General features: G+C 40.5%; 1 protein-coding gene across 1 annotated transcript in view; it reads left to right on the forward strand.

Annotated features, from left to right (window-relative positions):
* Positions 1-15,712, forward strand: part of LOC134527972 (rap guanine nucleotide exchange factor 6-like) — a 760,364-nt gene that overhangs the window by 164,673 nt on the left and 579,979 nt on the right. The window contains exon 2 of the mRNA XM_063361085.1: positions 13,246-14,001. Within this exon, the coding sequence (XP_063217155.1) occupies positions 13,900-14,001 (102 nt within the window). The 5' untranslated portion in view covers positions 13,246-13,899. The remainder of the gene's footprint in view (positions 1-13,245; positions 14,002-15,712) is intronic.

Consider the following 15,712-nt stretch of genomic DNA (forward strand, 5'->3'; position numbering starts at 1 on the left):
TTTTTAAATTTCTAAAATTTCTAAATTTAATTCAAATGAATATTTGATACAGAATGAAATAAATGTTGAGTGATTTATTTTAAGGTATAGAAACATAATTTCCTTTTTAGACTTTTTTTTCACTTGGCATTCATATTAACATTATATTAAAAATCTCACTTTTATAACTTTATTAATCGCCCATGTCTTCTTCGCAATTTAAAATAATCGTTGTAACGGAAACGGATGTCATTTCCGTTTTCGATTGGAACGATTTTGATTGGCCGATTGCATCCAACATTCGAGATATTTTAGAACTCGTCCTACACGCAAAATATTTGATGTCAAACAAATATGGCTGCGTTAGTGACTTTTTCGTTGACGTCATAACCTTCCAATTTCATTTGACACAACATAACAGAAGGTGTTGGAAGCGAAAATTTGACAGTGTGACAGGGCCTTTAGCCTTACGAGTCGGAAAAGGAGAGGCAGAGAATGGCTTGCCTACACGAGGGACCCTTCGCGTGTCGTGACGTTCGTCAGGATCTTGTTAGTTGGTAGATGAATGATGCTGTGACTGTGAGGGGGAGGGGGATATAGGTTTAAGGAGGGGGGAAGTGAGGGGCTACTGCACGCGGGTGATGATATCATTATCCCGGTAGCCAAATATTTGCTCTCACCAGCAGCGCCTACTAAACGAATCGCGTGACGTCACGTCTCTGTATGCGTGCCAGTCCGTGTGGTTTCTGTGCACTTCCTCTCTCCCTCTCTCCCTCCCTCTTCTCACTCACTCTTCTCGGCGCTCTTCTCGTTTTAGCCGGTGCTTTGGGCGTGGGTTCGAGACCCGGCATGGGTGTAACATATACATACTGATATTTGATTACGATTTGATAACGAAGTTTGAACGGGGACAAATTGACCCTTTGGCTGTTGGCGACAAGCTGTATCCCACTTAAAAAAAACGGTCTTGCCAGAAACGCGAATCAGGACTCGTGAACGCCCTGTGCCGTCCGGCGAGGCGTTTGATTCGCCGCTGTTATTGGCCCCTGCAGGCAGCGGGAAACATGGCTCGCCAGTCAGCTAACGCCGTTCAGGATGAGAGCTTGAATCTCGTAGATGAAGTCTTGTATTCGTTAGTTTTTTGTTCATAAGGAATTTGTATCGTTTATCATCGTAGATTGTACTTCATAAAGACATAGTTCATAATTTATTAGAATTACTGAAGCTGCTTGCAATTAGCTGAAATAAAATATATTCTCCTGCGGAAAACATATTGGAGTTCGTGAATATTCTTATTTTTTTTTTTTTTTTTTTTAGCAAAAATGCAACAGTAATAATAAATCTAAATTTATTGTCAAAAATATTCTATTAGATTCGAATTTTTTTTCAGTTATTGATGTTAAAATAATTAATATCTAAATTGAAAACGGGGGATATATATTCCTTATTTAGAGTTGTTTGGCTCATTTTAAAGGGAGAAATTCCGTTTCAGGTCATAATTTTATATTTAAAGTTGTTTGTTTGAGAAAATAAAGCCTCCCAATTGGTATTAAAGTTAAACAGTGTTCAGCAAGGAACGCCTCCTCCTTAAAAGGTGCCACAGCAGGTTGCTTAAGGGCGACGCCGCACGCGCTTCAAGTGACTTGTGCAACGCTGTGAAGATGAACGCGAGTGCAAATGCCGAGTTTTATCAGACCGCTCGTGCCTTAAAGGAGTTCGATTCCTGAGAAAGACGACGTATCGAGGTTAAAATAACGCGACGATTTTACCTTTCGCTTTAGTACACTTTGCTCGTGTCTGGAGCACTAACGTCGTCACTGGGTCCGGTTGGCGAAATAAGCCTGGTCCGCGCTTGACTGGGCCAATAAGAGTGCAGCCACTGCATGTTTAAGACACCCGTGATTGGCCTGAAGATGACTCGCAATTCCTTCCGAGCGCGAGAGTGAGGAAGGAGTTAAGGTGTCCGTCAGACGTCCTCGACACCAGACTGGGGCCTCGGTGGTGGAGTCCCGGTGGTCAGGGTTCGAACCCCGGCGGATTCTCGTGCAGACCGTGTCGGGCTCTTTCGTGAGCCGGGGGGTTTTCTCGGGGTTCTCCCGGTCCCCCACTCTCATCTCGTCACCTTCATGACCTCGATGTCGACAATACGTAATAGTCTCGAACTGTATTTTTTTTTTGTAAAATGGAAGAGAAATATTCATGTAAATTACATATATTTGTAAAATTGTACATTTGCATGAAAACAACTGTATCGGTACAAAATAGTGTTCATAGTAACACTGGATTCAGTTTCTTACCAGGGAATTTATGCTTTGTGTCGTCCCAGTACCTCCAGTAGTTAAAGTTAATTGTAAACCGTTCCCTGAAGAGCTTCCCAGTACTAACTGCGCACATTAATAAGCATAACAAAAGAAAAGTCAAATTATTGAATATCCGATTATATTTTCCATGGTTTAAAAAAAATTATACTTAAACGAAACATCAATTAAAATATAGAATTATGGGCCACTTTTCGTAAGAAATGCTCAGTATTACCTCGAAAAACGTATTTTAACTATACAAAAAAACCACAGACATGTGTTGTACAAAGTTGCAATATCTTTCTTGTGGTATTAAAAACTATTTCTTGGCAATTGTTTACCAAAGGAATCTTTTGTAAAAGTACAGCTTTTTTTTTTCCTGTGTGAGTGACGATAAATATAACTGTCGAGTTTACAGTACGTGTTGGATTTTAAAGCATTTTGTATTCACAAGTTGTTTGTCTATCAGATCAGTTTACCCTTATCTTATTCTCCTTTGAAGCGAGCATTGTTTTGTCACCCTATTACATGCCGTCTATTTTTGATTCGCAAATTAGTTCTGATTCAATCACGAAACCAAAACGAATTGTCACTGCAAAGTCCCGAATTCAAAGGACTGGAGCAGGAATGTATAAATTATCAGGAAACTGGCTGATGTTCTTTATGCGGTGCTCTGTACATAGTGGCACGAGCGTATCATCAAGGGATGGCAATCAATTCCAAACTAACACGTGAAATCCTTCCTGCTTTTTTTTTGTAGTTTTTGTTTTACATGTATGTGACCTAATTTTTTTCTCTCCTCTTACAACGACGATTTCGTCGTTTTTCGCGCATGCGGCGTGATATATGTCTGCACTGTGTTGGTCCAGCAAGTGTCCCCGTGTGATGTGTGCTTCGTGAGCGTGACAGAGTGTGCTGCAGTGCAGTTGCAACGGCGGTTAATGTAATCAGTTAAATTACGCTCGATGCTTGATAACTTTTCGGGCAACGTACACCGCCGTTCCATAGGATGAGACCGTGATGATCTTGTCATAGAGTCTTGATTACTTTGCCCTGAGCTACTGAGTACTGAGGAGTAGGGTTTAATTCTTGCAAGGCGTATTTATTTTCTAAAATTGAATTGGAATGCGAAAAAAAAAAAAAATTGGTCGCTCACAAGCTCTTTTGAAGCATGTTTTTTTTTAAACCTTTTTAAGCTGCTGGGTCGTTATAGTAGCGTAGACAATTGTAGACTTTTGTTAAAAACTATATATACAGGAGTTTTTTTTAAAGCTTATCGACTAGATAATTCTTTAAGAAAAAAAGAATTACAAAAATAATAGTAGCTCTCTTATTTGTAGTCTTATTTCATTGTGAACATATTTCGCCCAAGTTCGTAATGGTGTTAATAGCTATATCCAACCGTTAGAGACTGGAAAAATTCGCGTATTCATTTTGTGATACTTGAAAGTCTAATACTTTAATCTTTGAACTGCTACTACTATTGGCTAACAGGTAATATCGGAGGAATTTCGCCAGTATAGAATCAGAAGTTACCCATTTGTGAAGTATTATAAGTCAACAGCCAATGAAAATGTGACATGTGCCTTGTACCCTGATGATTGTTGAGTCTATCCCAGAGCTCATTCAACCGGCGAATTTTTTCTGTCCGTATTCAACCAACGTGTTTATCATCTGGAAACAAGAAACTAGTTAGAAACTTGTTCAAGTGACATGTACCCAACACCGCAATTAGACTGTGGTATAGTTAGGTGAATGTGAATCGTGATAGATGGATCTGTGAAATAAGCAGGGTCTGTAACAATTTGCGGGTCCATTGACCTCTAGGATAGACTCCACAGTCCTGTACATACTCGGGCAAATGTCATTGGTTCATTGGCTGCTCATTTCGGGAGATATGTGCTAGCTGTACTGCCCGTGGTTTTTTGGTTGAAGTCTTCTCAATGACACACGTAAAGTTTGTGTCAATCGTAGATTAATCTGATAAGTAAAAAAAAGTGTCTGAATCATACACTTTAAAAAATGTTTATATTTTTTACAATGAAAATTCTTGGAATCCCAGTTGCCAACTATATCACTTGTAAAACTACAAGGCAGAGCTGTGTAAAATTGCACATGGTACAAAAGCTCTGTATTTCAGTTTTACAAGTTATATCGTTGGCAACTAAGTTTCTAAAGACTATCCTTGTAAAAGTACAAAAACAAATTTTTACAATGTGTCTTATCGGTAGGGGCAGGCATTTTTTGCGAGCAAAAGATCTGACCGCCTATTAGACTGCAACAAGGTATACGCGCACCAGCGGTTTCATTCTTGTGATTGGCGGCCGTCTGCGAGAGAAGTCGTTGCCTTATTTGACCGAGCCACCCAGGATGTGTTTGCTTCCGCACTGAATTACTGTGATTGGGGTTGTAACACTTGACATACACCTGAAATAATCTCACAAAATCAAGAAATACGGACAATGCTACGGTGTTTTAACTTTCAGCTAGTCTCAGAATCTTTCCGCAAAATATGCATGACCCTACTTATTGGCAAACGAAACTGCATAATTTACCGTCTCAAGAAATGGGTGTTGAGAGGGTAATAACAATCAGAAAAACTCCGAAACAGCCGGCTACGTCACTAGTTTAAATCTCCGAGATTAAATAACATCCGCAAATAATTACGCCTTCAGATTCTCAAATCACAATATGCCAGCCTAGTCGCTGCCAGTCTGCTAGCCTATTAAAATTCGTGCCTTGTTTGATATCAAACAAGAATTTAAAAGGCTTGCTTTTTGTATTACGGCCTATCCTTTGCACAGTTTTCCTTCTCTCTCTCTCTCATTTTCTCATCGAGCAGACGAGAAACAAGTGGTTTAATGGGACGGATCATTTCATTAAAACACTTGTTCCGCGCGTGGGAAGTCAGCAAACGGCACTAAAGGAACGAAAGCCAGGAAACGAGCTGGAAAATAGAAAGTCGTAAACGCCTCGCGCGAGAGCAGACCGAGGCTTGCGCGCTCGCTGTGAAGTTCAAGTGTTAGATATTCCCGTAACTTTCCGTGAGCGCGCATTCTTCGTGGCGCGCATCCTGACTGCGATTCTCAGCTTCTTCGTTCTTATCTTTCTGGAAGTTCTCTGTGCGTCTGTATTTATTTTGTCTTCGAGTTTGCTTTTGTGTGTGTGTGTGTGTATATATATATATATAAATTCTCTGAATCCTGCTTTGGAGTATCTCGGAACGTTTTGCAGTTGTGATTTTGTGAACAATTCCAAAGTATATTTTATTTGCTTTCCTCCCTTTTTTACAACAAAAATAAGCTTTAAATAGCCTTTTTATGTATGTATAGATGAGTAAGTATAATTACATGAAATACGTGTCTATTTGTATATCTTAATATATATAAATCCAGTGTCCTGATGTTTGTTTCCAGTGAACTCTTCACCAAGTCAACAGATTTCGATGAAAATTGGCATTATGTGTAATTTTTTCCAACTTGAGGGATAGGATAGTTTTTATTTCGATTAATGGTCTTAATAATTTATAATTAATAATAAACTGATTATCAATGTTGATTGGTGTTTAAGCCCGGGAAACAGTGGGTACTTCGTCTCCATGACAACGTTGCGTGCTCGAGAGTCGGAAAACCATCGGTGGGTGCTATTCGTTTTTTCTTCGGTACATTACAAAGCATTGTATTAAGTTTTTGTCAAAATTAATTAATTTTCATTTTATTTCATTTATTATAACTGTAAATAAGAGATTTGGTCTCATTTCCCCCCCCCCCCCCCCATTAATACAACCGTGCGAAGTCGGGTCGGGCAGCTAGTAAAGAATACAATTATAAAACATACTACTTTTTTTCATAAATTATGATTAGAGCCACGATTGTATTCCGCGAAATAATCGTGGCTTCATGCCTGCAAGAAACCTGATAAACCAGTGATCCCACAGTGCCACACGCCGAAGAGCATCATCATCAGTTAGGGTATTCAGAACTGAAGGTTTCGGTACTAGTCTTCAGCGGAACCGAGGATTCCCGGTTTTTTCGATACTAGGTAGTTTTTATTTATTTATTAATGGTGCAGCAGTTGGTGATTGAAGTACTAATAGTTAGTTTTGAACGATTAAACAAGTTTTATTGACCAAAATTAAAAGACAATCGTTTGTGTTACAACCTTTTTTATTGCAAAAAATATCTACTAACGTGAACAAATCACTTTATTCCCAGTCTTACTCTCAAACTTTGACTTTGGAGAGATGAAAATTAAAATTAAAATTAAATTAAAATTTAAATTAAATTTAAATTTAAATTTAAATTTAAACATATAAACGGTTTAACGCATGCAAATTCACAGAATTATTAACTTAAAATGACATTTCTTCCTTTCATGACAAATTTAAAATATAAAAAAAAATTATCGTCATGTAAAGAACACTGGCGCAACATCCCCCGGCACTAGCAGCACGCAGCAGTCCGCACACCGACTGGCGACCGAGGAGCGCAGACTCTCCCCTCCCCCGCAAGCAGAGATCCCACGCCTGAGGAGAGTGTCGGATGGCGCGCTATAAAAACTAAATTTTATGCCGTCGATGTCCAGTCCCGAAAGTACCAAAAGAACAGTGAAGAGATTTTAAATTCCCGGTTCTTTTACTATATCAAAAATACGGAGGAATTCCGGGTACTTTCGGGACCGGGATTTACCGGTTGTGAGTACTATAACCAGTGACAGTGGATGAGCTGTCTCAAAGCTAGTTGCTGCTGTTCACTCCGGACCGCACAGACTCGCTTCCTGGCGGACGTGACAGCAGTTGACAGGCGCCACGCTTACAGGTCCGGCCACCAGCCGCCACCGGGAACCACAGACCACTCTCCAAGCGTCGCCGCGCCGAAGCTGAAATAGCGTGTCTTCCCGGAAATACCAGAGTCGTTCGAACAGCACTGCGCTCCTTGCAGACTGCCTGCCGGGTGGACGGACGTAGCCCACAGCTAGAGACCGGAAAAAATTCGCGGGTTCAGTGACCTGTATGATGGCCTCCACAGTGCTACATGTACTCGGACAAATGTCACCCACTCATTGGCTGCCGTCTGGTGAGACGTCCCAAAGTATTGGCCTGTGATTCGATCCATCTTTAGTTTCGTGTTTCTCATTGGACCAGAATCCTCCAGAAGAGCTGTGCACCAGTAGTAAAAACAGCACTAAGGAAAAACTATTTTAATTTTAGCCTATCTCAAAATTAATCCGCGTTATTTTCCGTCTCTACTTACAACCTATAGCCAGTTTTTCCAGTTGCAAAACGTTAAATCAAGCATTCGAAAAAGAAATGAAACTTTACAAGCCTCTGTTATGTAACTTATATTTTGACACAAGGTATTTTATTTTTAATTTCAACTTTATGAATCTCTCAAATTTTTATTACTTTTAAATATGAGTAAAAATAAATTTAATTGTTTTAGTTATTTAATGGTTGTATAGAAATCATGCTTGCTGCAAGGAATCTCATACAGAGGTTAGAATTTATGTGAAATATGCGTGGGTTTGATATCTACTGTGTGTCGTACCACAAGGACAGAAGACCAAGCACCAATGTCTTAACACACTGCCCCGCACTACTCACTCTTTCGCGCACATACAAAACTGTCCCGATGCATCAATCTCCGCACACGCAGCGCGCAACTCGCCGTCCGCTATAGCTCGCCAAGGGGTCACTCGCCCTCTTCACTTCACTGCCTCGCCAGTCTCGTACACAAACCGCTGTCGCCACCAGCTCCTCCCTCTCTCACTCACTCACCGCAGGCTGGTCTTCGTCTTAATACCTGCCAAGTTCCGAACTGGAAAGGTCTCGTAGCCTTCCGGATTGTTGCGTCATTAGAATCCTCGACTTAACACTCGAAGCTCTGAGAACACTGGCGTCCTAGTTACGTCACTTCATATTGACGAGGCTCTGGGAACGTGCCGAGCACTCGAGAGACATGGAGAAAGTTGTCACTCCTCCTGATCGGAATACCTCAGAGGGACGGGTGCTACTTGTCAAGGAGGTGGGGCCGACTGTCCTGCCTCGTCATTTCGCCTCTAGTATCCTCGTAACAGTATATATACATGGTTAGTCATATTTATTAATGAAATAGCGAATTAAATTTATTACTATGCGTTTATCGTATTTTGAAAACATGACAAAACCGTTTTTAAGTTTGTGATTGTCTATAGAGACTACGGAGGAAAAAAAACACGCAAATATTCAGTAGGATTGAGTGTTCCCTATGTAATAGTAGTCTACTTACTCTATATCGCAGACTTCGCTTTAACACTTGCATGTCTGTGTCCAGCATTCACGCTTCTTCGCGTATCATCGGATGTGCAAGTCTAAGAGGAGCCACCGCGCAATCCATGGAAGATGGTTTGAGAAAAATGGCACGGAAAGGACAACACAAACAGTTTTTTAACAAGTTTATATGTTTAGCAATCTTTGGTTCCAGCAAAATAATGATCCGCGCAGTTAATATAGTTTATAACAGTTATGAGTAGTATAGAAAAGGGGCTCCGGGCACTGGGTTCTGGGTATGGTGCCTGGTGCCGACCGCCATCTTGGATTCTGACGTCACGGCGGCCATCTTGGATGACCTTGACCTTGACTTATGACCTCCAAAATTAGCCAAAAATCGCCAAATTTTACTATTTTTTTTTGTAAACAATTCCTCCAAAATCCTCAAAAATTTCCACAATTCAAAAATTAGGATTTCGAAAAACCTCTAAATACTTTTTGCCTTAGAAAGAACACAATGTCCTAAAAAACGGCTTAAGCATCCATGTCTAAAGCCTTCGATAAGCCATTTCTAGGAATAAGATACCATAACCGCCATCTTGGATTATGACGTCACCGTTGCAATTTCCGTTACGGCCGCCATCTTGAAAATCCATAATTTTATGTTAGGAAATCGGGAAAATTTTTTAAAATTTATAAAAAAATTAAATGTACACTTATGCCATGGAGCTTGAAGTCCTCGGTTCGAACCCGACAAGGTCAAAAATAAAAAAAACATCAGGTCCTTCCTCCACGAAAGTCGCCTGCAGGCTGACCTCCCACCACTTATGTCAAGGTATATATATCGTCAACAAGTATGAAGTCATGTCCGCCATCTTGAAAATCTATATTTATTATCCGATGTTAATGAAAATAGTTTTAAAATTTATAAAATAAAAAAATTTAATAAAAAATCTTTAAAAAATCGTTGCATGTTTCGTTACGACCGCAATCTTAAAAATCCGTAATTTCAATGCTAGAAATTCGGGAAAAATTCCAAAATTATTTAAAAAATTGTCTACTTCAAATGTTTTGCTAACTAAACGATTTCGGTCCTCGGTTCGATTTCCGGCGAGAGTAAACCAGTAGGCCTATATTAATTAATTATTAAAAAATTCTCAATAAAAAGTAATAAAAACATCTTATGGCACACCCGACATTTTGAATTATGTCACCACTTGTATCATTATCGTTATGGACGCCATCTTGCAAATCTTTATTTATTATCCGATTTTAATGAAAAAAGTTGAAAATTCATCAAAAAATTAACTTATTAGAATACTGATTAATTAGATCGATTCCCATCCTTCGTTCTAAACCGGTAAGAGCAAAAAATAAAAAACGACAGATCCTTCCTCCACGGAAGCAACCTACAAACTGACCTCTCACCACCAATAACAAGATATATATCGTCATCTGGTATAATGTCATGTCCACCATCTTGCCTTCGTCTGCTGGAGGCCACCATCTTGTTTTCATCTGCCAGAGTGTGCTGATGCCATGTTAGTATCATTTTCTGTTCACCATACCTTTGACCTCGACTTTTGGCATATCAATTTGACTTTGACCTTGAACCTTGACCTTTAAAATTGACCTTGGCCTTGAAATTTGACCTTTTCCTGAAATTTGACTTGGACCTTGACGACCATCATGGTGCCAACATTTTGTGTTCAGTACACACTACTCAGTAGGTTGCGTTCGTTAATTTTACGTTAGGATTCAATGCCTCCATCAGTCATTGGCTACAACAGTGTTTTGGCTCCAACAATCAATGAATTCAAAAGTATTCGACTCGAAATAGTCTTAGGCCTAATGCTTTTTGACTACAAGACTACGAGGCTTCGAAGATACATGGCTCCATCTGCTCCAACTGCATTATGTTATAAGATTACAAGGCTACTTGGTTACGTAGCTACAAGTCTACGGGGCTCCAAGACATCATGGTTACTTGACTGCGAGCCATGAGGTTACGAGAATATGGGATTGCGAATCTGCGAGGTTACGTGATCGCGAGGCTATACGACTACGAAGCTTCCAGGACACGAGGCTACGTGGCTACGAGACTACTTGGCTCTAACTGACTACAATAGCACCATTCAGCGGTGACAGTTAATTTATATCATGCAAAATAACCTGTTTAAAGTAGTGTCGATTCTTGTCAACAGATGACACCACGTGCTGCTTACAGGTAAATATTATTTAGTTATTTTATGTGGGATGCAGGATGTTCACTATCGATCGCAAAAGAAGGATGGCTTCGCTAAGCACCAAGGAGAAGGAAGTTTGTCTTGCTTTTTAGTGATTTTCAGATGTCTCAGAGCATATATGACTGAGTAATGGTATTTTTGTTTGAATTCCACCTGATAAAAATATTACAAGTGTTTATTTAGTATCAGAAATTCAATTAATTAAATTTATCTCTGAATAAAATAACATGTCTCATTAGGTAAAAAAATCCTCCATGCATAGATCGGTTTCTCAGAAACAACCAGAAGCACTTGGAGAAACCAAACCACAAGATTAATAACCAGGATCACACGGAGAAAACCATCATAATACTGACAAGAATAATCGGGAGCACACGGAGAAAACCGTCACGCATTTTCTTCTATATAAGAAAAATTACAGAAAAAAATTAAAAATAATAAAAAATAAATAAAAAATTAAAAAAATTACAAAAACTCCTTCTGTCAGCTTGCGAACTTCTCATTTGTAGAACAAGGATAGAGTTCTGCATAGAAAAAGCCTGAATTATTTGTAATTTTTTAATTTTCAGTTTTATTATTATTTATTATTATTTTTATTATTATTTTTATTATTATTTGGTTTTGTTTATGTTTAGAGAAAGAAAACTATCATCTAATATTTCTTTGACTTTTTTAAGTTCGTTAATTACCGTTTAAAAAACCGAAGGCCAATTGTCGGATGAATATAAAATTGCAGTATCATCTGCAAAAGAAACTATCTGCCCCGTTATGTCTAAGTTACATAGATCATTTATATACATCAGAAACAAAATTGTCCCAAGAACACTACCTTGTGACGCCTTCAGTACTCCTTGGCCCTAGTAATGAGTAACGTCGCACTATGTTTGGGCTGCTTGTGGGTCGTTATAGGGTCGCTCGGCACCCCCTCACCCCTCTCGCTTCGAGCGTGCGCCGCTGCCGAACCTGTTTCGGACGTGCAGGTCTCGGAGCAGCGACTGCGCAACGCCTGTGCTGTTGTTACAATGAACCTGAGGTCCTTCATTGTCCGCCAGCCCGCGCTTCGACGGCTCCCCGCTCACACCGCGCTCGGCGGCTGTGGTTGTGTCTATGGCAGTGTGCCTCCAAGGATTCCTGTCTACCCTTTCCACCACGGGCTTTGATCCCGGGGCAACGAGGGCCCAGTCCGCCCCTGGAAAATTAAGAAGCCCCTTCGGAGGTATAAGCCTTTTCAAGTAATTGTAAGCATAGTTATTCGTAAGGTGCCTAAGGCGCCCATTGGAAAACTGAAGAATACAAAAAACCACTTTAATTTAATAACTAAGGGGTATTCCACGTATGTAGTTATATTTCAAATATTACTCTACTTTTAAACTTCCATTTTCTATTCTATACACATCTCTATGGAGTAGCTAATATTTGTGCTTCATGATACGCCTGTATCCAAGGTATACATATCTCTTTGGCTTTACAGAGTCAGTGAGTCAGTGATAAACGTAACTATATATAGAATATTTCATATTTCATTGCATACTAAGTTCATACCAACCAAAAAGGAAAGATCATCCAAAAATCCAATCACATAAATCATTTAAACACAGAATCACAAAAGGAAAGATCATTAAAACACAGAGTGACATAAGGGAAGAAAACGGGCATAAATAAGGGAATATCAAGAGCATCTAATCCTCGACGATCAAATATAAATAAGTACCATTCATGATGATCTTTAGATCAGTTATATTGATTAACTGGCTAAAGTAAAAAACAATGAGTGTGTATGTTAACGTTACTGTGTACTTTAACTTCTAACGTATGCACGTTAGAAGTTATACATATTTTTGATTAAAGACACTAAACAATTTTTAAATGAAAATGAAGATCGAAATGTAGTTTCCCAGGGTCTGCGTGGATGTTAGTGATGAGCGTAACTATATTTAGATTGGTGACTTTTTTTTTCGCACAAGTAAAAAGTAATATTATTTAACTATCGTTTGAGGTTATTACAGCGGTGCTAAATATCTTTTTTTCAAATGATGAAAACTCTTAACGTTACACATGATTGTCAGTTTACTAGAAAATAGCTACTTGAAAATATAATTAAGACAGATCAGGCCGTAGTTCTCTGAACAAAGGCATTTAATATACAAGTATGGTCATAGCATTGAATGTTAAGCTTGCAGAAAAGTATTGGTAGGATTTGCGCGAGACTATAGTTTGTACATTTCGCGCTCAAACCGCATTGACCTTGAGCCCTGGAGAGCCACCTAGGAGAAAAAATTGAGAAAAAAACCGTAACGATGTAGTTCCTAAACCTGGAAATAGAGCGTCTCGCCCGAACACCACTTTGCGTGGAACCAAAACAGGCTTTCACTTGCAGTCGCCAGAGATTTCGCGAGTGTGGATCAGACTTTTGGAGAACTCTCTGATTCTCGTGTTTTTTTTTACCTGTATTTCCCCCCTCGCTGTGTTGCAGGAGCGGCCTGCCCGGCGAGAGACACGGCGGAGCAGTGGCGCGGACCACGAGGGGGAGTGAGTGCCTTCTCGCGTTTCCCCGGCGGAGTCGTGCGGCACCCGGGGGACCGCCACCCTCGTCTGCGGACACGCACGTCGCGCGCTCTCGCCCCGCGGCGTCTTCCGACCGTCCCTTCCCTCTCTTCTTCTTCTTTCCCTCCGCGACGTCTTCATCGACCTGCGTCGAGGTAAGCCTCCTCGGCCCGACGTCTCTTCTTTCCCCCCCCGGGGGGGAAGAGGCCTTCCGTAACCGCCGACGAGGGCTTGTCGCGGGTTCAGGAGGCACTTCAGGAGCGAGGCGCTCCCCACCCCTCATCTCCCGCGACACCTCCCCTCCTCCATCCCCCCCACTCCGGCGGCGTCGCGGCCACTCGCGCGCCTCAGTAGCCGAGGCGCCGGCGGCCCGTGCGGGTGCGCGTGTCTCGCTCGCTCGTCGGCGCTGGTTCCGCTCTGAATGGCAGCCGGCCCGCGGGAAGTGACGTCCCCATCAGGGGGCCCATGAGATCCGCGAGGTCGCGCGCCCTGAAGGACATGGCCGTCAAGGTCCGGGTGAAGAGGTGAAGAGGCGTGCGAGCCACGTGACTAGGTGCGTGCGTGTGTGTGCGCGTGCGTGAGCATGAGCCGCAGGGCGCCGGAGCGCGGCCCGCTCATGGCGGACTACGTGGACCCGGCCTTCGTGAGGGCGCTGTGCCGCGACCCGGAGCGCCGCACGCTGCAGGTGAGTCCCCCCTCACCCCTGCCGTGGCAGATTCCTTTGTAAACCAGTTATAATCCAAGAAATAGTTTGTGATACTGCAAGAAAGATATTTGTAAATTTGTACAACACATGGCTGTGCTTATTTTTTGGCATATATGAAATTACGTTTTTCGAGTCTAGTCTGAGTAGTTTTACGAATATTTGCTCATAATTTCTTTATTGTAATTGATGTTTCAATATTTTTTTTTTTTTTTTTACCGTGGACAAGATAATCTAATATTTAATTATTTGACAATATTTTGTTCTATTATACCTATTAATGTGCGCAGTTAATACTGAAAAGCTATTCAGGTAACTGTTTCCAAATAACTTAATTGGAGGTACTGGGACAACACACAGCATAAATGCCAGGGTAAGATATTTGTAATTATACATGAATATTTATTTTTCATTCACACACAAAAAAAAAATACAGTGTATGGAACCAGCCCAGTGTTTGCTAGGAGTGACTTTGAGAAACCAGGGAAAACCGAAGTAGTAATAGTCGGCTCGGGATTCGAACCCGGGTCACCTGGACTACTGGTCCAGAGCTCACCGCCGCACTCCACGTGCTCAGTCGCCCGCCGTCTGGTCGGCGGTACCTCGAGTGCTGGTCACTTGTGCGTGGGCTGTCGTGCTCGTGAGAAGTGATATGGTTGTCGTCAGACCGTTCAGGGTTGTTGGCTACTTATTGGTTTAGTCTTCCTCTTGACATGTCGAAACAACTGTGTCCTCTTTTGAATACGGCCCAGAGTAGACAGTAGTTCGGGGTTTAACTTGCAGTTAGATAATCTGTGAAATATTCTGAGGTCTTCTTTCATAAAGAACGCGCATGATTGGTAGGAGCAGTTTTCGACTTTTACATTTAGTAAATTAAATCCGATAGCGTTATTTTTTCCTTTCTTTCAATGGATGATAACTACACAATATATATATTTTAATGGAATAGAAATATTGACGTAAAATCACAAATATTTGTAAATTTTTCCTTTTTACATTAAAACAACTGCATCACTAAAAAATAATTGAAGTAATACTGGGTTGGAATTCTTACCCGGGAATTTATGCTTTTGTTTTTTCCCAGTATATACCTCCAATATTAAAGTTATTTGTAAACCGTTCCCTCAATAGCTTCCAGTATTAACTGAGCATGTTAATAATCACGGTAAAACAAAATAGTCAAATTGTTGAATATTAGATTATCTTTTTCATGGTTGAAAAAAATTTAATAAGAAACACTCAGTATAATCTCGAAAAACGTATTTCAAATATACAAAAATAACCATAGCCATGTGTTGTACAAAGTTACAATATCTTTCTTTTAGTATTACAGACTATTTCTTGGCAACTGGTTTCAAAGGAATCTTTTGTAAACGTACAGAAAATTTTTTATTTTCGTTGTATGACAGAGTTTGATGGGTTGCACGTGTTTCTGACTTTCGTTTGTAGCAGAGAAGTAACTCAGTGAAAGCGCGCCGGAAAATGTCAAGCAAGCTCTCATTTAACTTTATATGTATGTTGTAGAAACTTACAGATGTTTGGCTGGAGTTTAGACTGCTGCGATAAGTCCTGGCATATGATTGGCGAAGAGACAGTCCAGGGAACGTAAATTCGTAAGGAAAAGCAACTCAAGAATAAATATTAGGGACTGCTTGAGTTATATAAATTTTCTGCTAAAAGGGATAAACAAATT

This window comes from Bacillus rossius, chromosome 1 (assembly GCF_032445375.1).
Source record: "Bacillus rossius redtenbacheri isolate Brsri chromosome 1, Brsri_v3, whole genome shotgun sequence".
In the NCBI taxonomy this organism is placed as follows: Eukaryota; Metazoa; Arthropoda; class Insecta; order Phasmatodea; family Bacillidae; genus Bacillus; species Bacillus rossius.